General features: G+C 37.4%; 1 protein-coding gene across 3 annotated transcripts in view; it reads right to left on the bottom strand.

Moving 5' to 3' along the window:
- hspg2 (heparan sulfate proteoglycan 2) overlaps nucleotides 1–24,342 on the bottom strand; it is a 161,147-nt gene that overhangs the window by 2,630 nt on the left and 134,175 nt on the right. For all 3 annotated transcript variants that reach the window (XM_028453382.1, XM_028453383.1, XM_028453384.1), the window contains 29 exons: nucleotides 23,689–23,823; nucleotides 22,424–22,605; nucleotides 21,012–21,207; nucleotides 20,026–20,205; nucleotides 18,527–18,787; nucleotides 18,280–18,442; nucleotides 17,474–17,571; nucleotides 16,581–16,847; nucleotides 16,354–16,466; nucleotides 15,194–15,341; nucleotides 14,995–15,111; nucleotides 14,296–14,313; nucleotides 13,024–13,108; nucleotides 11,952–12,096; nucleotides 10,410–10,512; nucleotides 10,227–10,336; nucleotides 9,295–9,403; nucleotides 9,110–9,208; nucleotides 8,339–8,560; nucleotides 7,460–7,704; nucleotides 7,203–7,374; nucleotides 6,048–6,170; nucleotides 4,982–5,038; nucleotides 3,361–3,436; nucleotides 2,657–2,735; nucleotides 2,122–2,169; nucleotides 1,360–1,430; nucleotides 307–390; nucleotides 104–207 (listed from right to left, as the gene is read on the bottom strand). In XM_028453382.1, the coding sequence (XP_028309183.1) occupies nucleotides 104–207; nucleotides 307–390; nucleotides 1,360–1,430; nucleotides 2,122–2,169; nucleotides 2,657–2,735; nucleotides 3,361–3,436; nucleotides 4,982–5,038; nucleotides 6,048–6,170; nucleotides 7,203–7,374; nucleotides 7,460–7,704; nucleotides 8,339–8,560; nucleotides 9,110–9,208; nucleotides 9,295–9,403; nucleotides 10,227–10,336; nucleotides 10,410–10,512; nucleotides 11,952–12,096; nucleotides 13,024–13,108; nucleotides 14,296–14,313; nucleotides 14,995–15,111; nucleotides 15,194–15,341; nucleotides 16,354–16,466; nucleotides 16,581–16,847; nucleotides 17,474–17,571; nucleotides 18,280–18,442; nucleotides 18,527–18,787; nucleotides 20,026–20,205; nucleotides 21,012–21,207; nucleotides 22,424–22,605; nucleotides 23,689–23,823 (3,810 nt within the window). The remainder of the gene's footprint in view (nucleotides 1–103; nucleotides 208–306; nucleotides 391–1,359; nucleotides 1,431–2,121; nucleotides 2,170–2,656; nucleotides 2,736–3,360; nucleotides 3,437–4,981; nucleotides 5,039–6,047; nucleotides 6,171–7,202; nucleotides 7,375–7,459; nucleotides 7,705–8,338; nucleotides 8,561–9,109; nucleotides 9,209–9,294; nucleotides 9,404–10,226; nucleotides 10,337–10,409; nucleotides 10,513–11,951; nucleotides 12,097–13,023; nucleotides 13,109–14,295; nucleotides 14,314–14,994; nucleotides 15,112–15,193; nucleotides 15,342–16,353; nucleotides 16,467–16,580; nucleotides 16,848–17,473; nucleotides 17,572–18,279; nucleotides 18,443–18,526; nucleotides 18,788–20,025; nucleotides 20,206–21,011; nucleotides 21,208–22,423; nucleotides 22,606–23,688; nucleotides 23,824–24,342) is intronic.

Here is a 24,342-nt window from a genome sequence, read left to right as displayed (position 1 = left end):
AAATTACATTTTCTGCACGATTGACTTATTTTTTTGCTTGTTACAACGTTACAATTACAACTCAGTAAAACCACTGGTAACACTTAAGGTAGGAAGGCCTCACCGAGGTAGATGCTTCCTTTGGTGTTGACCATGAGGCTTCTGCCTTTTGATGCTCCGTGTAACTTGGCTCCTTCATCAATCTGGAGGTATCCTTCTTTTCCAGTTCTGAATGAGAAAAAACCCAACACAACACAATGGCTGAACAAACAGCAACAAATGGACGATTTAGACACAAAAATTCCTCTAGGAAATACCGACACATACCTGACCGCGGTGATCTTATGCCATTTATCGTCATTGATTGGATTCCAGGATGAGATCCGTGCTTCTCCACTTCCCAGTTGGTAACTGGTAATCACACAAACCCTCAGAGTGTGATTTAACCACTTCAAAGAAATCTTGTGTGGATTTTTTATATGCACACAAGTATATATAAATATAAGTATATATATATAAATAAATAACCTTAATATCAGAACAACATAACCAAACCACTAGAGCGGATATGGGCTCGTCTGTAATCGGTCGCATTTACAGTCCTTGGAGTTAATAAACGGGAAGAGATTTGTCACCTTAATAATAATGTATCATGTTTTCCTGCAGTCAGTGCCTTCTCCTCGTCCTTCTCTCTCTGCTGTTTCAGGTGTCGTGAAGCTGATGATGTCAGTTCCTGATCTGTGGTTCATGGCTCAACTAGTCTAAGACACTCTGATGTTCTATCTCTCTATCCTGTTCTGTTGGTCCTTCTGTTCACTAACCACAACCAGTCCACGCAGATGGCTGCCACCTCTGAACCTGGTTCTAACAGAGATTTATTCCTGTTAAAAGGGAGTTGTTTCTTCCCACTGTTGCTAAATGCTTGTTCATGTGGATCTTGTTGGGTTTTTTCTTTCTTATTATAAATTTTATATTTTAATAAGCGCATTGAGAAGACTTTGTTGTAATTTGTGCTATACAAATAAAGTTGAATTGAATTGAATTGAATATTAGGAAAAAATGCAACAATCTGACACAAAAACAAAAACATGAGGGAAATAATGTGATAATTTGACTTTAATCTCTGAATATCAGGTAAAAATGCAATAACCAGACACTAATCAATAATTAGGTTCCAATTGTGCAAGATTTGGTCTTTTCCTATTGAAGTTTAAACATGAGATGTTTACTGTATGCAAGGGAACCGTGGCAAGATTTATTACCAAGTAACTAGTAACTGTTACTTTGACTTGTATTTAATTGAGCTACTTTTTACTTGTACTTGAGTAGGATATATCAGCACTCTTTACGCCTCTGATTTTAGTTAAACTGTGTGATCACCTGAATACGACGTGTCCGTTCTGAAGGCCGAGACTGATGAAGTCTTTTCCTTTGCCGTGCTCTCCCGCTTCCTGAAAGTTAAAACGTGTGAGTGAGTATCTGTCCCTCTGAACACGCGCACACTGGAAGAAGTTCCTGCTTCAGTCAAATTTATGGGACATCACTGCACATAAAGATGAGATGTTTCATGCAAAAAAGAAGAAGAAGAGGACTTGATTCCATGCATAATGTGCAATAATTCCAGTAAGTTCATTTTTAATAATATGTTAAGGTTTCATTTATTCAGACAATTTTTTGAGGAAATTGACTTTGATCTGCTGACATGTTTTGACTGACAGTTGAAACATGTCAGGAGGGGCCTGTACGACTAAGCTGACCTCGATGTTTGTGTTTGTTTTCTTCTGTCCCAATCATTGTTGCATTGTTTCAGTCCATGACGTGATTCTGTATTTTACAGTGGTCTCAAATTTCCTGTTGTGCCTGTTCTTCCCCTGTCCTTGTGAGTCATCATACTGTCTCCTTTTCACATTCTGTTTGAAAGAACTTATAAGAACACATCAAAGTGATCAGCAGACGCCTCTGAGGAAGACTGACAGTTAACAGTCGAAACGTGTCAGAAGAACAAAGTAAATTTCCTGAAAAAAGTTGTCTCAATGAATGAAACCTTAACATATAACGTGCAAACGTCATCAGACAAATCTTATAATTACTTTCTGTATTTTTGTCAAAGGTGTAAATGTCAGAAAGTGTTTGAGTGGATACCTTTTCACTACCATGCACCTTTCGTAAATTGCGTGCACCAGTGGTCTCCTGAGAAGAATGGATGGGATGGGTGAGTTAGAAAAAGCAAACATGCATTGACTTTAGTGAGTCAGTCGATCAGGTGGGTTGGTGGGTAGGTGGGTATAGGTAGGTAGGTGGGTGGGTAGGTAGGTAGGCAGGTGGGTGGGTGGGTAGGTAAGTGGGCAGGTGGATAGGTGGGTAGATGGGTAGGTGGGTGGCTAGGTAGTGGGTAGGTGACTAGGTAGGTAGGCAGGTGGGTGGGTAGGTAGGTAAGTGGGCAGGTGGATAGGTGGGTAGGTAGGTGGGTAGGTGAGTAGGTAGGTGGGTGGGTAGGTAGGTGGGTAGGTGGTGGTGGTGGTAGAAGGACCAAACATGGTCTCAGCATCAGGACCATGGACGGACGCTGCTGAGGTTGACACACATTTAGTGCTGTGATGCTTATTAAGGATGCATGTGAGTGGCGTGTGGTGATGAATGGAGGGGGCGGAGCTAGACTGAGGAAGTCAGGCCTTACCACTCCCTGCCACAGGATCAGACCCTCAGAGGAACCAGTGTTGATCTCCAACTCGATGGTTTCTGGAGAGTCATGGGCACTAAAACAGATCAAATATTATGATTAATACACGGGAAGGAAACACTTTATTTGAAGTTTTATACATAAAGGCTGACATTACGCTGTCATTATTATGACATGAGACTTGTTATTAGCATGAATAAGGTGTCATGAAGGCTGTCATTAAGTGTTGTTTGTTACCTTAACCCAAACCTTCCCTTCCCCATGCCTAACCCTAACTCCATATACCCCCAAACCCTACTCTTCCCAACACCCTCCTGCACATCCCGGTATAGGCACTTTATCTTTCATATCCATATTTTAATTATCAATTTTTATGAAATCTTTTAATTGGGTGGGGCAATAATCTGGTTTTTGGTCTCACAGGAAGCAGCAGACCCCCTCCTTTTTATTATTTATTATTATATTGGAGATTTTTTTTTAACTTTGTTCTTTTAATTCCAGGTTTAAATTAGTATTTTTTTTTATTTATTTATTTGATTTTAACCCAAACCCTTCATTACCCTTCATTACCCTAACCATTATCCCTACCTAACCCCACCAGATATCTCCACCTAACCCAAAAAATGCCAACATAGCTCCAAAGGTGTCATAATTTAATGACAGCCTAATGTATAAAACTTCGTATATAGATAATTCATCACCTTCTTTGAAAGACAGACTTTGGAAGTGCAACGTAGCCGTCGCTGTGGAAATGAGCTGCGTACTGATAGGGTGCATCTGCAAAGAGAAGGTGAGTAGATTCATTATTAAAAAAAATAAATGAAAAAAAATTAGATTCTTTTTTAAGAGAACATCGCCCTCTGGTGGAAACTGTATGTAAACCTCTGTTGAGATGAAAAACACTTCAATATTAAACTCCTGGAGGAACATCGTCTGTTTTGGTCACGTTTTAACCTCTAACACACTCATCACAAACAAACAACTGCAACATTACCATCACCATCACCAGTCGTGTGCAGATATAGATCTATTCATATAGATCAATGAATCCAGAGTTCACCCATGCACATTCACCAGTTAATGTTTACAATCAGTTTCTGAGACAAACTTACCCCAAACCAAAGTTTGACACCTTTATGGAAAGAAGTTTGAGCATAAATGTGACATCAGTGATGCTAACTATAGTTAATATATCTACTAGTACTCACATGTGGAGTACATGTACTCAGTTTAGGTTCACTAGTGCACAAAAAGTGTAAAAAGCACAGAAAGTGGTTAAAAGTTGAAAATAAGAGTGGCCAAAAACGGACAGAAAAAGTTATAAAAATGATTCAAGGTGTCAGTATTGCCTTAAAAGCGTCAGAAATTGGGTGTTGTGGTAGTTTAAACTGACATATAATGGACATGAAAAATCGTGAATGTGGTTAAATTGGACAAAATAGGCGTAAAATGTGACAATAATGGGTCAACATATGCAAAATTAGGTGTGAAAAGTGGTGGAAAGGGTTTAAGTGCCGAAAATGTCTTGAAAGTGGAACAATGTGCCAAAAAGGCATTGAAATTTGATGGTGAAGTGGCAGAAATGGGAGTAATGTTGCAAAATGGCATTAAAAGAAGGAAAAATATGGCAAGAAAAAGTGATGACAATAGGTTAAAATATGGAAAATGTGATGTAGTTGCAGAAAAAGGGTAAAAATAAGGAAAAATGGGCATAAACTGTTCAAAAAATATTTTGAGTTTTGTGAAGGCATCTGGCGACCCCCTCCCAGTGTCTTTCAACCCCACACTAGTAAACCTAAGCTCAGTAACTGTACTCTACATATGAGTAACTAGTAACTACTGTATGATATCATGTTTATGCTCAAACATCTCATCATGTTAGTGAGAGTTTACGGAGGTGTAGACAGGAAACACGTGGAACGGTCTGAGTGTCGGAAAAACAAGTGTTTTGGGTTTTTTTTAGTGGATTGAACGAACGAACAGTTTAGATGTTGCAGAGAAAAAAGGTTTGGCACATTGTGAGTATCCATCCATCCATGGTTCAGGCAGCGATGACACAGCAAAGAAAAAAAGACAAACAAAGAGAATTACACATTCAAACCATTTCTGGTGCAACAAAGTAGCATGGATTTCTTTTTATTGCCCTTGACCAAGTTTCCACCGGCGGGGAAGGGGGGCTCAGCGTTGTTGGGTGCTTGTACATCGTGTTAGGCAGTAGATGTTTGAGTTGAGTTGAACAGGTATTTGGGGCCCCTCACAGACTGAGAGGAGGCCCTGTTAGTCACGGTGATGTCAGGCAGACTGAAAGTAAAGATACTGTACCATTAGCCTCGCTAGCTTCCAAATTCCACGGGGACTCGGGAGAGCTTGGGCCCTGGCCTGTGTGTGCAGGATATAAGCGTGAGTGTGCAGGAGAAATACACGTGTCATCATTTAGGGTTCACCACCCCAACATGCGAGGCTCCTGTTGGGGAGGGGGGGTTGATGTGTGGGCTGCAGTTAGCTTCTATGCTAGCACAACACGTAACATTACAACAAAGTGGAATACAGTATACTAGAGATGGAACTTTGATCACAGCAGGGGCCACAAATGTGTTTGTTTACGCTATCAAAAAAAGGAAAGAATAAAGGATTCTGAATGCTTTTGTTGTCTTTTTGTATGTTTTTGTTGTCATTTTGTATATTTTTATTACTGTTTTGTGGGTTTCTGTTGCTGTCTTGTGTGAGTTTTGTTGTCATTTTGTTGCCGATTTGTACATTTGTCTCTATTTTTTTTTTGTGTGTGTGTGTTTTTGTGGTTGTCTTAGGTGTTTTTTTTATTGTTTTGTTGTCATCTTGTACATTTCATTTCATTTTGTGCATTTTTATTGTTGTCTTGTTACTTTCTGTTGTCATTTTATGTGTTTATGTTGTTGTCTTATGTATTTTTTTATCGTTTTGTTGTCATTTTGTATATTTCTCTCTCAATTTTTGTGTTTTTGTGGTTGTATTTTGTGTTCTTTTATCATTTTCTTGTCAAATGTACATTTTTCTCTCATTTTGTGCATTTTCATTGTTGTCTTGTTAGTTTTTCTTGTCGTTTTGCCTGTTTTTGTTTTTATTTTTTGTTTTTTATCATTTTGTTGTCATCTTGTACATTATGCTCTAATTTTGTGCATTTTCATTGTTGTCTTGTTACTTTCTGTTGTCGTTTTATGCATTTTTGTTGTCATCTTGCTTGATTTTTATTGTTTTGTTCTCATTTTGCATATTTTTCTTTCATTTTGTATGGGTTTATTGCTGTTTTGGGTGTTTATGGAGGTAATTTAATGTATGTGTTTTGGGGTGCGCACAAAAAATAAGTCTCTTTAATAATTTCCTCTGGTTTTGTTGCTTTACTTCTTCTTACCTTCTTCACAGTTGCGTCCCGTGTAGCCAGACGTGCACACACACTGGCCGTCGACGCAGCTTCCATCGTTCTGACAGTGAAAGTCTCTCTGACACGCGTCTTTGACCACCTCGCAGCGTTCGCCTGCAGAGAGCGCATCAGTTGTGAGTCAAAGAAAGCATTTGTGTTAAAAAAAAGCACTTTAATAATCAAATGAGAAAAAAAAAAATCAAACATTTCGGTCACATTTTGAATATTTTCATCATAGCCGAGATCAGCGGTGTCAAAGTCATTTTTACTCAGGGGCCACATACCAAGTATTTGAGAGATTTGAGTCCCTATAGGATCTTCACTTCAGATTTCCTTGATTTTGAGACCAATTTTAGTGTAAGTTTTTACATTTATTTATCCATAAAAATAAATAAATTTAAAGACATTTGAAAATAAAAATAAGCGTATTTTTCTTGCCATGTGTGCATATATGTCATCAAAGGAAATTCCAAGTTTAAAAATATATATATTTCTACAATTACTGACAAACAAAAATGATGGCAGTCGTGGGATATAAGCATGGAAAAACTGTGAGACCCCCAACTGAATTTTCATTGTAATTTAAACAATAATAAATGTTTTCTCTGTTTCTACTTTCTCCTGCAGGCTGATCTGGATGCTCTAAAGCAGCAATTCTCAACTGGTGGGTCAGGGCCCAAAAGTGGGTTGCGGGCCTGTACTGGGTGGGTCGCAGACAGCTGGTCAAAAATAAATAAATACATAATGTCTCTCATGTGGACTTGCCTTTTATTTTGAAAGAAACTTTTCTTTTGAAAGGCATGCTGTGAAATACATGTTGCACAGGAAAGTATATAAATTGATGTTTGAATTCTAAAAAAAGTGGGTCGCGATTTAATGACCGTGGAAAAATGTGAGTCCCAGGGTGAGACCAGTTGAGAACACGTGCGCTAAAGGGCCAGTTTCAGGCCCCGGGCCTTGAGTTTGACACATGTGCCCTGGATCACAAATACAGCTCAAAAAGAAAAAAAGAAATGATTGAAATCCGTCAAACAAACCGTGACAAAATATCAGATTTGTACATTAATAAAAAAAAAAAAAAGAAGCAAAAAAAGGTCTAATTTAAATAGGAAAAATTGAAAGTAGGAATAATAATGAGGCACTTACCCTCAAATCCATCCTTACAGAGACACTGGAACTCATACTCCACGTTGGACATGCAGCGTCCCCCGTTCAGGCAGGGTCTGCGATCACACGGACTGCTGTCCACACACCTGCTGATGGATCTGCTCTCAGTGAAGCTGTAGGACAGATCCACCGTTTTGTTGTTGATGGAAACCTGCAGAGAGACGGAGAGAAAGGGAGAAGGTGACGGACGTGGAAGGAAGTGAAAGATGCACACAGAGCAGAGAAGCTAGTCTCACCTCCCCAATGCAGCCCTCGAACATTTGGCTGACATTGGCCGGTTTGGGGAGGATGTCCATATCAGGGACCCCACCCAGGTACATCGGGGTGTGGATGTTGAGGCCTTGGGCTTTTCCTGGAGATGTTTTCTTCTCCACTGGGCCACGATCCACTCGGAGATTACCTTCCTTTTTGTTGCGTTCTGCTACGACTCTGTGCCACTGGCCCAACGACACGGGGTCAGGACTGAGAAGGATCGCCTGACCTGGAAATCAAAACACACGCATTAGATGGTCAATGAAAGCAGTTCCATGTCATTCTACAAATGGTCTATGTACTATGGTCTAAAAAATATCTGAAATTTTGAACAAATGTTCAGTGATTATTCAAAAGGTACATTGTACATTTTTTGTTTGTTCGGATGGGGGGGGTAGGCGTCTGGTTCTGCTCGTCCTTATTTTTCTTCCATTTCCAGCTTCCAATATCTCAGGAACTACATCACATAAGAAACTGAAATTTGGTATAGTAATACAGCTCCACCTACTCTCTCAGAATATACAAAAAGTTCTGCTATACATTCTATCTGGTGGACATGCCAGCTCCTCAAAATTAGAAAACGATTTGTCAGGGTTTGGGTCTGGAACATGTTTCCTATGTGATGTAGTTCCTGAGATATTGGAAGTTGAAAATGGAAGAAGAATAAGGACCAACGAAAATTTATATATCTCCGTCACTGAACTGGCCATATGTCAAATAGTCTTCATCTGATCAAACTAAGAATTTAAAGTGTGGCTATTGAATATTCACAGAACAATTGCTAATAAAATTCAGAATTTTTAGTGCGTGTGATGGAATGACCCAGTTGTTGTTTATTTCTTGTCACCCACAGTCTCGTTTACCTGTTCCCAGTTCGTATCTGAACTCTACATGTCCATCCACCATAGAAATGGCCACAAAGTCCTCCACCTTCATCTTCTTCCCACCACAGAAGAACATCAGGCCATTTCTTTCTAGTGGTTTAAACTCCAGTTCAACGCGCAAGTCATCATGGACGTTGGTCAGAGGAGGATAGGCGATGAACGAGTCCTTGCCGTCAAACAGCGGAGTGGTCACCAACTCGCCTGGAGGACAACAAAGAGGAAAAAAGTCAAAAGTCGTTGTATGTAAGCTGGAAAGCTGGAGCGTCGTCACGTCTTTGTGTTTTACCTCCAAAAACACAAATGAAAAACACAAAATGAGAGAAAAATACACAAAAACACAGCAAAAATACACAAAATGATAGAAAAATAAACAAAACCACACAAACATACAGAAAAACATGTTACATTAAAGGACAAAAATACACAATGACTTCAAAAATTACTCCAAAAACACACAAAATGACAGAAAATCCCATAAAAATACAAAAATACACAATAATGACTTAAAAAATACACCAAAATTACTCCAAAGACATACAAAAAGACATGAATATACACAAACATATCTCCCTAAACACCAAACAATAACCAAAATACGCAGAAATTATTCCAAAAACACACAAAATGACAGAAAAACAAATAATAGGACAGAAATACACAATACTGAGTTTAAAAATTACTTCAAAAACATACAAAATGACACGAGGGTCATCACGTCTTTGTGTGTTTTTTTTTTTTTTTTTTTTTTACCTTGCATGCATTTGTTTCCAAACTTGCCAAGATGGCATCGACAGTCGTAGCCCAGCCCACTGGGGCGGTTGATACAGGTTGCATCAGCTCCGCATGCCTCTGAGGAAGGTTAGATCAGAAAAGCAGCATAAATACAGTAAATATCCACAGACTGTTTGATACAGAGAGTTTTTACTCCTGTTTACCTGAGTGACAGTGCAGAGATGAATGGTGCTGGCAGTTGCTGCCTGTGAACCCTCGAGGGCAGTTGCACTTATACAGGCTGGCATCTGAATCCTCACATCTTCCTCCGTTCTAACAAAAGACAATAACAGGTATCCTTAATTAATGCAGTTTATCTATTGGCCATAAACCTTATGACTAGTAGTGAAGAAAGGCACTAATGCTGTTCAATGAGCAGTCATGGGAAGGTGTTTCAGTACAAGAATAAAAGCCTTTATAGTAAAACTATTCCTGAGAGTAAACACACAAAAATGACTCCAAAAACACAAGAAATAAGAGAAAAACACACAAAACAACTGCCAAAATGACACCAAAAAACCCAAACAGATGACAAAAATGATTCCAAAAACACACAAAAGGTAAAAAATACATAATAATGACTTCAAAAATATACAAAATTGCTATAAAAAACATACATAGCAACATCAAAATACACAAAAAATAGATTAGATATATACACCAAAAATCCAAAATGATAAGAAAAATACACAAAAATGATTCCAAAAACATACAAAATAACAAAAAAGTACTAAAATACACAATAATGACATGAAAAATTACTCCAAAAACATAAGAAATTACAAGAAAATATACAAAAAATATTTCCAAAAACACCAAAAAACAACCAAAATACACAAAACCACACTAAAGGACAAAACAATGCAAAAAAAAAAAAACAGTCAAAACACAATATGACCACAACATTTACTCCAACAACAATAAGAAAAGACTGAAAGATTCACAAAAACAAGAAAACAACACAAAATGAAAAGCACAAAACAATAACTTTTTGTTATTTCCTGTGTAAATGTTCAGATTGGAATGTTGATCATGTGACGCTGGAATCAGGCGATCACATGTTGCTAAAAGTCACCCATGTGTGTTGTAGACTGACCTGACAGGGCAAATCAATGCAGGTGGGGCAGGTTGTGACTCCAGTCGAGCTGCGTTCAAGGTCTTTGAAAATGATTTCATCTCCCTGAATGATGAGCTGACGGATGCAGCCTGCGTCCAAACAACAACATCGAGTAACCGTATTTAATCCCCAATCATTTTCCCCAACAGTGGCAAGTCTTACCCACAAAGCCAGTTTTAATGCCAGCCGTTTTAGAAAGCAGTGTGTAGTTGGGGTAACCACCAACAAACAGCTCCTCATTCAGATCAAGACCCTTGAACTTTCCCTAAATGACAAAAAAAAGATCAAACTAATGCACCAGACTATGAATAAGAAGTAAAGTCATTATTTCCCTTTTTAAATGGTACCACATTTCTCAAGAATTAACATTTAATGAACTAATACAGTGTCCGTTGGAAGTGTGTATTCATATAGTGGGAGGAGCTTAAGTAGAGTTGTCAATTATGGCCAAATGAGTATGTGTTTGAAGGTTGTATGTACAAAGAGAAGTACATACTCTGTAGTGTTATAAAGGGGTTTATTTATGGGTGAAAAGTTAAATAGTGTGTATGATTTCCCTGGTTTAATTCTATGAAACATGTGCATGATAAATGTGTTTTTTTTATTCATTTTTATATATTTTTTCATTTGGTGTATTTTTCTGTATTGTATGTCATTATGTGTATTTTTGTATCTTTCAGTTTTCTTTTTGTGCATTTTTTTCTATAATTTTTGTTTTTTGTTGCCATTGTAGTGTAATTCTGGAGTCATTTTGTGTAATGTTTGGTGTAGTTTTGTGCATTTCTGTTGTCATTTTGTGTATTTTTTGTACAAATATTTAGTTTTGTGTATTTTGAGTCATTTTCATATTTTTGTTGTCGTTTGGTGTATTTTTCTGTAATATATGTTTTATTTTACATAATTTTGTGTGTTTTTGGAGACTTTTTGTGCATTTTGTGTACTTTTTGTGTAAATATTGTTTAGTTTTTTGTTTTACGTCATTAAGTGTATTTTTGTATCTTTTTGTGCATTTTTTGTATAATTATTGTTTTTTGTTGCCATTCTAGTGTGATTCTGGAGTCATTTTGTGTATATTTGTATCTTTTTTATTGTAGTTTTGTGCATTTCTGTTGTCATTTTGTGTATTTTTTGTATAAATATTTAGTTTTGCATTATTTTGAGTCATTTTCATATTTTTGTTGTCGTTTAGTGTGTGTGTTTGTGACTCGCTACTCTGTGACTCACACACACGCACGAGCTTCAGCCTCGCACATGCAAGTTTGTGGGTTGAACCCACGAAAACCAGAACAGTGCAGAGACTACGCAGAAAATATAGTTATTTAAAAGGACACATTTTCTCGCATCAAAAAGCAAAGCTAAGAATCTAAAATAATCACAATATCATAAAGGCATTCCATACATACATATTGGACAATACAGATACTGACTCGTTACAATACATTTATGATTTTTATGATGTATTTTATAGTGTGGAATGATAGAAAAGGCTTTAAGTGATATTAATCAAACAGAGATCAATAGGCAGCAACAGTAGTTACTGTATAAGAAACTCACATATTTACATACATTTTAACCTTAAACTCAAGAATATTCTACAAGTCAATTAAAGATAAACAAAAAATTAATTGAAGGACCCTAAAAAATGATCTCAATAAACCAAATTAAAAAAAATAGATAATGACTCTGAGGGGTTGATGACTTCACCTGTGAGCTCCCGTTGACGGGCTCCCCTCCATCCACTACAATGTAACCCAGCGTATGGTTGCGATGCAGCTCAACTGTGTGAAACTCTCCAAGTTTGACAGGGTTGGGGTCCCGTATGGTGGCCATGCCGGAGCCCACGTCAAACCTGAGGAAACATCAGTTAACATTGTCACCGCATCACATTCCATCTCATTTCAACTCATTTTTAGGATATCCTGCGCACTAAAAAAATTCTGAACCAATGCATATACTGTATGTGACTAATCATTAGTGATGTGAACAGTCTATGTTCATAGCTCTAAGCTGATCACACTACAGGGAGCTGAGACATATGCTAAGTGGTTTACTGAAGGCCCAAACATGTTCCAGACCCAAACCCTGACAAATTTTTATCCAATTTTGAGAGGCTGACATGTCCATCAGTTAGAATGTGTAGCAGATATTGGAAGCTGAAAATAGAAGAAAAATAAAGACGCACAAAAATCAACACATACCCCCCCCCCTCACTAAATGTACAGTGTGCCAATTGGTAAAATTTTCAGATCTTTTTTTACACCAAAGTGCGTGGGATTTAATGAAAAATAGTTGAAATGACATGGAATGACCAAAATGCACAAAATGACTCCAAAAACACACAAAACAATGGAAAAGTACAAAAAAAACACAACTGCCAAAATGATGACAAGAATGCACAAAAATGATTCCAAAAACATACAAAATGACAGAAAAAGTACCCAAAAACACAGCAGAAACACATAAAATGACAGAAAATCATAAAAAATGACAAAAATACACAAAAATGATTTCAAAAATATACAAAAATATCTCCAAAAACACCAAACACACAAAATGACAAATAAACACAAAAAATGACCAAAATACACAAAATGACTCCAAAAAACAACAAAATGTCAGATAAATAGAAAAAAAACTGCCAAAACGATGATAAAAATACACAAAAACACAATCATTAATAAAAAATATACAAAAATTACTTCAAAGATATACAAAATGACGTGAAAGAATACAAAAAATCTCCAAAAATCCAGTTTGGACTGGTTTGTTAATTAACCTGAACTCCACACGACCACCAACGAGTCCCAGTGAGATGAAGTCGGCTCCTGTGCTCCTCCTCTGCCCGTTGTACAGAATCATGCCTAACAAACAAAGATGTTTATTAGACGTGTCATATTTGTAGGATGTTGTAAATCTGTCAGACTTAATAAGCTGGATGCTAAAGCAGCATGCTGCCATGGTGACATAGAGATTAAAGGAGCCGTGGTTACTTTTAGCTGCATCCAACCACTGCTCCGTCACAAACGCTCTTTTTCTCTCATGCTGGAAACAGACATGCTTGGACGAGCAAAGTCGGCTCAATGGGAATTATTGTTCACTGTTAGATAAGCAGTAATGAAGTCTGCATAAATGCATCGCGTAGATTAAACTCTTATCTCCAAGTTTTTTTGCCGCATCTGTCAAATGAGATTAAAATGTGTTTTGGACACCATCAGTCAAAGCTTTAGTGTCTGTGGAGATAGCAGTTTGTTTTCTGATGGAAACTCCATCACATCGGGGTTGGTCATTGGCTGATTCATGGTTTCCAAACTTGGTCCCAATGTGTGTATGTTAGGGTGACCATATATAGAGGTAGATTTGTGTCTTCATTATTCAATCAAAAATCACAAACCTTTTCCATCAAAACAAGTTTACCTCAATCAAAAATGAATATTTTCAATCAAAGAAAAAAAAGGTGTTGAAATGCAAAAAAAAATAAAAAATATTTGAGACCCAAATAAATGCATTTGAACGCGTTTTTTCTTTGATTGAAAGATTGAAGTCATATTTCTTTATCATTCATTTAAAAAATAAAACATTTCATAAACATTTTAATCAAAGAAAAAAAAAATTAAATTAAAAAAATATATATTTGAGACCCAAATACTGTAATGGCATTTGAGCACCTTTTTTTTAATTGAAAATATTTATATATTTTTTTTAATTGAATTTTTTATTTTTTATTGAATTCATAGAAGAAAAAAAAGTTCAATCAAAGAAAAAAAAGAGTTTGAGCCCAAAAAAAATACATTTTTAAACCTTATTGACAATAGCAACTTATTTATTTATTATATTGTATTTTGCCGTTATAAGGTAGATTCAAGAAAACGTCGAGCACTTTGAGTATGACGATGTTGACCTCAGTGTCCTAATGTACGTACAGTATGTAAAGCTGAAATGATGTTGGTCATGCACAGTGTTTTTACAGCCTCAGTATCAGCTCTGAGTTTGGATGCATTCAATGCTGCAGCACAAAAAGCAGCTGTTGTTCCTGAGATCAGAAACTCACCAGTGTATAAAACCAGACCTTCCACCAGTGTGTGAAGTGTGGAACAGAAGGAAAAGATCAAAGAAATGCAGTGAAGATATACATCATACAGAAAAACAAACAGATAAACGTGTACAGTTACAGTTCACTGAGTTAAGGACAATCCTAGCGGAGAAAAGAAAGAAAAAAAGAGGAGAAAAGAAGAACAAAAAGAACAAAAAGAAAAACAGGAAAGGAAAAAAAGAAAAGAAAATAGAAAAAGAAAGAAAAACAAAAAAGAACAAAAAGAAGAGAAAAATGGCAAAAATAACAAAATAAAATAGAAAAAGAAAGATAAAGATAAAGAAACAGGAAAGAAAAAATAAGAAAAAAAGAAAGAAAGAAAGAAAGAAAGAAAGAGTAAAAAGAACAAAAAGAACAAAAAGAACAAAAAGAAAAAAATAACAAAAAGAAGATAAAGAAAAAAGAAAAGAAAATAGAAAAAGAAAGAAAGAAAAGAAAGAAAAACAAAGAAGAAAAAAAGAAGAGAAAGAAAAAATAAATGAAAGAAAAGATATAAGAGAAAAAAGAGAGAAAAAAGAAGGACAAAAAAAGAAAGAAAGAAAAAAGAACAAAGAACAAAAAAAGAAGAAAAAAAAGAAGAAAAAAAAGGACAAAAATGAAAAAAGAAATAAAGAAAAGAGAGCGAGAGAGAGAGAGAGAAACATAGGACAATCCTACCATCAACATTATCTGGTCTGAAGTTGATCTTGATGTTAAAAACATTGTAGGCGTTCTTAATGGTCGGCAGTGTGACATAAGACAGAGGCTCCTGGACAAAGTACGGCATCACTCGCTCTACGAAATATAAAACACATCACACGTCACAATGAGACGCTTCTAGAGTTTACCGTCTAAGACGACGCGTCAACACACTGACCGTGAACCTGAATGGTGGTGAAGGCCTCCACTTTGCCCTGTTTGTTGGAGGCGGTGCAGACGTACGTGCCAGAGTCGTCGTGGGTGACCCGAGGAACCGTCAGCACGTTAGCTTCCTGGAAACACTTTGGAGGAAGCTCCGCATCCAGCTACAGGAAACACACAGGAAATACACAGGAAACACAGAAAACACCTCAGGAAACACACAGGAAACATACAGGAAACACAGAAAACACCTCAGGAAACACCTCAGGAAACACACAGGAAACATACAGGAAACACACAGGAAACACCTCAGGAAACACACAGGAAACATACAGGAAACACACAGGAAACACACAGGAAACATAGAGGAAACTCAACAGTAAACACAGGACACACACAGGAAACACCACAGGAAACACAGAAAACACCTCAGGAAACACCTCAGGAAACACACAGGAAACAAACAGGAAACACACAGAAAACACCTCAGGAAACACACAGGAAACATACAGGAAACACACAGGAAACACACAGGAAACACACAGGAAACTCAACAGTAAACACAGGACACACACAGGAAACACCACAGGAAACATACAGGACACACCACAGGAAACAGACATGAAACACCACAGGAAACACACAGGAAACACCACAGGACACACACAGGAAACACCACAGGACACACACAGGAAACACCACAGGAAACAGACATGAAACACCACAGGAAACACACAGGAAACACCACAGGACACACACAGGAAACACCACAGGACACACACAGGAAACACCACAGGACACAACACAGGACACACACAGGAAACACAGGAAATATCAAAAGAAACATCAGAGCAAAAACAAGAGTCAATAACACATTGTTGTTCAGTAACAGAAGATGAAGTCACTCAACTGTGTGATTTAATGTTTAAAAAAAGACATTTGTTTACAAACTATTAATTTATTTATCTATTTGTACATCTATGTATTAGTTTTTTAACTCAAAAATGCCAACACAGCTCCAAAAGTGTCTTGTCTTAAACAACACTTAATGACACCTTATTAATGCTAATGACAGATAATGTCAGCCTTATGTATAACACTTCAAGTAAAGTGTGACCATATTTTCCAGACATGATTTCCTAATTCAAAGCCTCTGATGACTCTGGGTGACGTTACCTTTGACCACCTGATGTCAGGCACTGGGTACCCTGAGGCCACGCAGGGCAGGACGGCATCAGAGCCCACGGTCACTTCTTTAGCTTCTGGCAGTGACGCAATTTGAGGAAGAGCTGCACAAACGTACAACATCATCAACATGTATTAGTGCGTGTTGCATCCAGGCATAGTTCTGTGTGTGTGTGTGTGTGTGTGTGTGTGTGATGGTTTTCCTCCCTCACACTCACACTGGACGTTGAGGACCACCTGGGACTGCACGGAGCCCACGTCGTTGGTGGCCGTGCAGCGGTACTGTCCCGCATCGGCCTCCGTCACCTGCTCGATTCTCAACATTCCGTCCTTCACCATGATGTGGTCGGGCAGGGATCCGCCCACTTTACTCCACCTGACCGTGGGCTCGGGGTCGCCGATGGCCTGGCACTCAAATTCCACAGAGTTTCCAATCATTACCGTCTGCACCGAAGTGCGCACGTTAATCATGACCTTTGGTAGGGCTGGAGGAGAGAAACGGAGGAGGAAAATGGTTTTACACACACTGACTACATATACTGTATATATATATATATATATATATTTATATACCAGGGGCGTCAAACTCATTTTAGTTCGGGGGCCAAATACTGTAGTGGGCCAACGGGAAAATGAGTAATTTCAAGATGATTGTGCCCTAGTTTGCTCTTCTACGTATACATAAAATACAAGATGTGTAGGAAACGACAATATCCAAGCAATAAGTGACAGATATCAGTCCCAACAGGATCTTTACTTTGAATAACCCAGATTTGTGATGAATTTCTATTAAATTAAGGGTAATATTGCATAGTAATTTGAGGAAAATGTAAGCATTTTGCAAGAATTTTAATTTTATTTCAAGAGTTTAATATTAAAAATGAATGCAATCATGAAACAAAAGCACTGGGAAAACTCTGAGCACCTGCAGATATTGTTGAGTTTCATTTACACAATGATTCATGTTTTTTCTGTCATTTTTACTTTCTCTTGAGGGTCAAATTGAGTTCTCCAAAGGGATTTGGCCCCTTTGGCCCCCAAACCATGAGCTAGACACATGTGATCTATATATTTATATATGTATGCATATATTATTGTAGTGGTCTCACACCTTGAATGGTCAGTCTTGCCGTGTCCTGAGCTTCACCATAGACGCTACTCGCTCTGCATACGTACATTCCTTCATTGCTCTGCTCAAGGTTCTCAATCCTAAAAAACAAACCAGGTTTTTACAAACTATTAACAATCATTTGAAGGATGATACAGTCCTAAAATGACTCAGTTGATTAATATATGACGTCAGCACAAAGGAAAACAACAGTTCAGTAGAAGAAGAAGAGGCTATTTCATGACAGCGGGGCCACAAACATGTGATTGAATCTGATCTGAGGGCCACATTTACAACATTCATGTCTGTATTTATAGAATAATGACCAAACTGATCATTAACACAGTTGACCGAGTCAAATTCCTCGTGTGTACAACATACACTTGGCGAATAAAGATGATTCTGATTCTGATTCTGATTCTGAAACCACAAAGGGTTTGTCTGTTCTTCCTCTATCTTGTATATTTTTGTTATTTGTGTATTTGTGTTGTCTTTTTATGTGTTATTGTAATTTTTTTTTGTATTTGTCTTTGGTGTATTTTTGTATTAAATGTATTTTTGGAGTCACTATATAGGTTATTGCTTACGTTCTGTATATTTTGTGTATTTTTCTGTTTTATGTGTTTTCGGAGTAATATTACTTATTATTGTTGTCATTTTGAGTATTTTGTTGTTCTTTGTGTGTTTTTGTTGTTTTTTTTTTTTTTTCTATTTTGTGTGGTCTATTGTGTATTAATTGTGTGTTTTTCTGTCAATCACATTTTTAAAGGGGTTTGTTTCTGGGGCCACACGTGTTCTGTGCACTTTACCTGAGCACTCCATCTTTGACGTGGCTGTTTGGAGGCAGTGATCCTCCTTCTTTCAACCACTCGGTTCTGGTCTCGATGCCCCCGGCAGCAGAGCAGGTGAACTCCACTGCGCTGCCCTGGGCTTTCACCTCAACTTGGGGCGACACACGCACGGCTAGAGGGGCTGCATTCAGATCACATGACGCACTGTCAATAACTGTTGTTGTTGATCAACCACAACTTGAAAAATGAGTGAACGGTTGCTTACATCGCACTGTGACTTTGGCGATCACTTCACTGTTGCCCACATTGTTGCTGGCAATGCATTTGTAACTCCCAGCATCCTCTGCGGTTGCCAGATTGATCTGGAGATCGCCTTCGTTAATCTGAGCTCTGGCGGGCAGGTTTCCGTCCAGCTTGGTCCAAGTGTAGGTCAAAGGTGGCGTCCCATGAGCAAGGCACTGAAGCCTGATCACCTCCCCCACCCTCACAGCCACGTCATCAGGCAGGGAGGTGGCATAGGGACGCGCTGGGGACAAAAAACAAGGCTTTTATTATTCTGTTTTTTAATGTAAAGTGTCCTTAGAAGGCCTGAAAGGTGCTTTTAAACAAAATGAATTATTATTAATTTATTATTATATGTTTACACGTCTCCTATGAAGAATCTAAACAGGACGCATTGGCCCTCATTTGTCAACTGTTCGTACGTTCAGACCTGAGAGACATTATTTTTAGGCCGTGGCTATTCATACGGAAACGTATGAATAGACTATTCATACCGGCGCCACTCATTGGCCAGTTTAGGTGACGTGATAGGTGCACCATGTGACTTAAAGTTCTGTCAGTTTTATTTTAGCTCATATTTATTTTTAGCTACCCCGCTAACTCTTTTAGTTTAGCCCTAACCCAAACCCTAACTCTAACACAGGAAATACCCTAAAATGTTTATTTTTGTCATATAGGTATCTTTAAAGGTGGAATTTGCCGTGTTAAATATGTTAAAATGAAAAATATATATGACATAAGTGAAATTTGAACCCAGATTAGTGGAAGGAAATCCTTGAGTGCGGCGTCTTAGATGTTTCTGTATCAATAGATTTTTAGCCTGATCAGTTTTACCACAACATCGAATTGGTAAATGAAGCATCTTTTGATGTGCACAGGTTTTGATCATTAATTTATTTTAATGTGATATTTAATGCCTAAAGCAGGGATGAGCAACTCCATAACAATGTGATTGTATCCTTATTTTTCTATCATTTTCTGCATTTTTGTTGTAGATTTGTGCGTTTTTGGGGGTCACTTTCTGTATTTTTATTGTTTTTCTGTATTTTCCTGTCATTTTGTGCAATTGTGTTGACAGTTTGTGTGTCTTTGGAGCTATTCTGTAATGTGTTTTTATAGTCATTTTGTTTGTTGTGTCGGTCTCTGTTGCCATTTTGTGTTTTATGCATCATTTTGTGTATTTTTCAAAATTTTTTGTGTGTTTTCGCTCCACCTCAGATGTGAGGATACCGATTTCCATCGTGGAAAAACTTCTTTTGTTGTTTGACCTCAGTGGGCGGGGCCTCCGAACCAGGAAGATTTAAGGGCGTAACATGTTAATGACGATCAAATTCCGCCGCTGCATTTGTCAACACCCGATCATTTTTACGCTGGGATTGTTTCACGAGTCACACGTTGGTCCTGTCGTACTCAGGTTGGCATCTGTTTTCACACAAAGGTTGATAAATGAGGGCCAACGTGAAGGTTGAACAGATCTCTTACTCTCTACGTCCAACGTGACCGTGATCTCGCTCGTTCCGATGATGTTGGTGGCGCTGCAGACGTATTCTCCAGAGTCCTGTCGGCCGACGCTGGGCAGCACCAGAGTGTTTTGGTTCACCTCGTGTCTCCAAGGCAACGGCGAGCGAAGCTTTGACCATTTGATCTTTGGGGCGGGGAAACCTACAAAGGAGCAGAGTAGGATGTGAACCAGGTTTGGGGTCAATTATAATTGTGATCGCGTAATTGATAATTACAATTATGGTGTAACTATAATTGTAATTGTAATTTAAAGAATCAATTGCTGTCGTAATCGTAATTGAATTGTAATTGAGTTTAAATGATTGACTTTGTCATTGTACTTGCCATAAAAAGTCTATAAAAACTGTCAATTATAATTTAACGTAAAACTGGGGAACCATGTTACACTTCTATGTACAGTTCTACACATGTGTAAATCACAATTATTAAAATATGTTTCATATCAAGCTTTCCCACTTTTTGCCATAAAATTAAAATCAAGGGGTACAATGACACAAAAAAAGGCTTAGATGTCCACAGCAAAAATAATAAAACCTATATTTTCATCGATTAGGAGCCTAACAAAATAGATAAATTAATAAATTAGATGATAGGTATTTGATTTTAGTGTATTTTACAGCTGATTTAGGACCCGTTATCATTAGAGAGGCTAACAGAAGGCTAACACAAGAGGGAGGTTAACTTTTATGAGGTTATATATTTAAGGTTCCGTAGTGTAGTTGAAGTTTAGTAATTGAGAACGTAATTGTAATTGACTTTCTGAGGATAAAAAATAATTGCAATTTCATTGTAATTGGATACAATGTTGGTCACTGTAATCGTAATTGAATTGTAATTGAACATGGGTGATTGAAAAATGTAATTGATCCCAACCTTGATGTGAACTTACACCAGGAACATGATCGCTTTATGATCAAGGATGAATGATCTTTTTACACAGGCATTACCGTGGGCGTCACAACGCAGCGTGGCGGTCTGTCCTTCCACTACGATCATCAGAGGCTCTGGAACCGAGGCCCGGGGCGCAGACGGCAGCTGGGCCCCACCCTCCACCACCACCTCCACCACCACCTCATTCGTGCCCTCGTAGTTACGAGCCGAGCACACGTACGTGCCGCTATCTTCTGGACGTGCAGCAAGAATCTGCACGAAGAAAAAAAGTAGAAAGGTTAGTAACACTAATAATATTACCAAATCTAAAATTTGTCTTGTCAGTCCAACCATACAAACATTTTTTAGTGCTATTTTTATGCAACAATGAGATATCCACCAGTAGAACTGGCACGTTAAAGTATATAATATATAACATTTCACTTATCTTTTTTTTTTTTTTTTTTATCATTTTGTGGATCACAAACGTTTAATTTTGCATGGTGGTGAAAACAGTTCATGTCCTTGTTCAGATTGAGATGACTCACTTAGCTTACTTGAATAATAAAAAAAGATACTTTTTGCTCCTTGATGATATCTAAAATGTATAAAATGCAATAAAAAATATGTTGGTATTTAATATGCTGTATTAAATCTGATACACCATTTTCAACATGGTTATTACTAAAACAGAGATTATGAAATATAAACTAAAATCACAGTGCATCAACCCAGTTTCAGTAAAAATTTGAATGTGTTTCTTATTTGTGAAAAACGCCTGAGGCATTTCCTGCTTTTTTTATGTTAATTGTTGTATGTAACTTGTTTTTTTTTTGTAAACTTGGCACATATGTTTTTGATAATTACGCTCTATTTTTGCATTCTTAATTCATCAAATCAGTTCGTTAAACATATTTGTGGTTTTTACAGAAAAATTACCCATTTTTTTTCCAACCTGGATTTGGCATTTTTTGTGATTTTAAGTCTATTCTGATTATGTCAAAATGAACTATTAACTATAAATTTATATAGGGGAAGAATGATACCAAACCGTGCAACTGTTTTTATGATGAGATATAAAGGTGAAATCAAAAGGATTAAAAAACGGCCAGTAATACCCTGGACTCCAAAGGGTTAATCTTTCCAAAAATGGAAAATTTCTTCTTCTATAACCAAATGTGCATCTTTCCTCATAAATTATAATGTTGTAGAGATGCTGTAAAGGCTGAACTAATTATTGCCCCATAGTAGATTATCTTTGTATTGCATGTCAAGAAAAAAAAAAAAAACATCACAGTGATCATGTAGAAACCTCATGTATCAAATATGATTATAGAGTTTATAGGGTTAAGACTATTTATCAAATGACAAAACCCATTGTTAGAATTTTATATAATTACATGACTCTAATTCCCCTTCAAAATAAAAGCACAAAATGACTCGCATCGACAGAAAGGGTTCCTGATGCTGCTTGGTGAGGTTTCGCTACCTGCATGACGGCATTGGACTCCATCGGTACAGGACTGCTCAGCATGGTCTTACGATGGGTGTCCAGTCTGTGCCATGAGACGGAGGGGCGGGGCTCTCCAGATGCCTGGCACTCCAGGTTAATGGGGTCACCCAGTCTGACCCGGACCGGTCCAACAGGGGTGACTCTGGCCACAGGAGCCTCTGAACGCACAGATACAAACAGAAACGGTCTTTACGTGACACTTTTCTGTCAGTGTAGATCACATATGTTTAACTCAAGGCCCGAGGGCCAAGTTTGGCCCGCGACAGCATCTAGTCCGGCCCACAGGAAGATTTTGTTAAGTAAAAATTACAGCAAAAACAGGACTTTTTGTAAATGACCATATAAATTACATTTTATTTCTAAAGTGCTTTTCACTGATAAAATCACAGGCAAGAATGAAATGAAAACAACAGCAGCAACAATACAAAAGGACAATAAAACACAAGATAATTTTAAACAACAGTAGGAACATCATAAAAAATTTATGAAAATGAAAAGCAATTTAACCAAAAGCCTTTCTGAAAAGTGTGGTCTTCAGATGTTTTTTAAGAGTTCACACAGACAAGCTCATGGAGGTACTGGTGTAGGCTCTTTACATTCATTTTAAATCAATTATTTTTTAAAAAACATTTAAAGTTCTTGCCAATTGTCCCACAGAATTCTAGTAAATTACACTGCAAATTTTGTTTACATTTATTGCACAATCCAGGAATTTTTAACAATTGCTTAACATTCAGTATTTTGTTTGACTTTGTGCTTTTTCCTTTACAAAACATGGATTTTTCTGGTGCGGTCACTTTTGGTCCAAAGGTCAAGTACAAGAAAGTTATACATAAAATAATCAAGTACAAGTAAAAAAATAGCTCAATTAAATAGTACTCAAGGTAAAAGTTACTATTTTCACCTCCCACGTTTATTGTTGGTAATAAATCTTGCCACGGTTTCCTTGCATACAGTAAACATCTCATGTATAAACTTAAAAAGGAAAAAAAACAAATCTACCACAATTGCAACTTAATTTATTTTCCACAAAATTAAAGGTTTGTCAAAATGTACACTTATTATTAAAATAAATTAAAAAAAACAAAACAAAACGTAATGTAATAGATTACTTTACTTCTTTTAAAACATACTTAAGTTAAATTACTGATTTAAAAATATGCTCTAAAAAGCACAATAATCCATAAAAGCAACTCACTTACAGTAACTTGAGTACTTGTAATCCATTACTTTCAGCCTACCTTTAACGATGAGAGACACAATGGTGTGGGTGACTCCGTACACGTTTCTAGCCAGACAGCGGTAGGAGCCGCGGTTACTGGGGCGAGCGTTGGTGACGGTAATAACTGAACCATCAGGGCTCACTTTGACATTGTCTGCAGAGGAACAACAACAGAATATCTAACGTTAGATCTTTGAAATACAGACTTCACAAAGACACTGTCAATGGCACCAAACGTTGTCTCTCTCACTCAGCGTGACTTCAAGAAACACCTGCTTCAAAAACAATCTCATTGGAAAGTTTTTGAACCTACATGAACCTGAGAGACATGTGTTGTGTTTGAAATAGTTCACTAAGGTAGGGGTTCTCAAGTTTGGGGTCAGGACCTTATGTGGGATGCCAGATGCCTTCAAGAAGCTAGGAATATTTTCTTTTAACAATTTGAGCCCATTTTTGCTTATTTTTACCTTTTTCTTCCAAACTTGCCATACTGTATTTTAACCTATTTTAGTCACTTTTTCTTGCCATTTTTTTCTCCTTTTTTTGCGTTTTTACTACATTACTCCAATTTCTGCCACTTGTCCATCAAATTTCAGTGGCATTTCACCACTTTTCCCACCTAATGTCATATTGTTGCCCCAATGTTGTCACTTTTAACCAGTTTTAACCATAC

This window comes from Gouania willdenowi, chromosome 7, assembly GCF_900634775.1.
Source record: "Gouania willdenowi chromosome 7, fGouWil2.1, whole genome shotgun sequence".
Taxonomy (NCBI): Eukaryota; Metazoa; Chordata; class Actinopteri; order Blenniiformes; family Gobiesocidae; genus Gouania; species Gouania willdenowi.
Note: the sequence above shows the minus strand (reverse complement) of the source record. Positions and strands in the feature narration are given on the sequence as shown.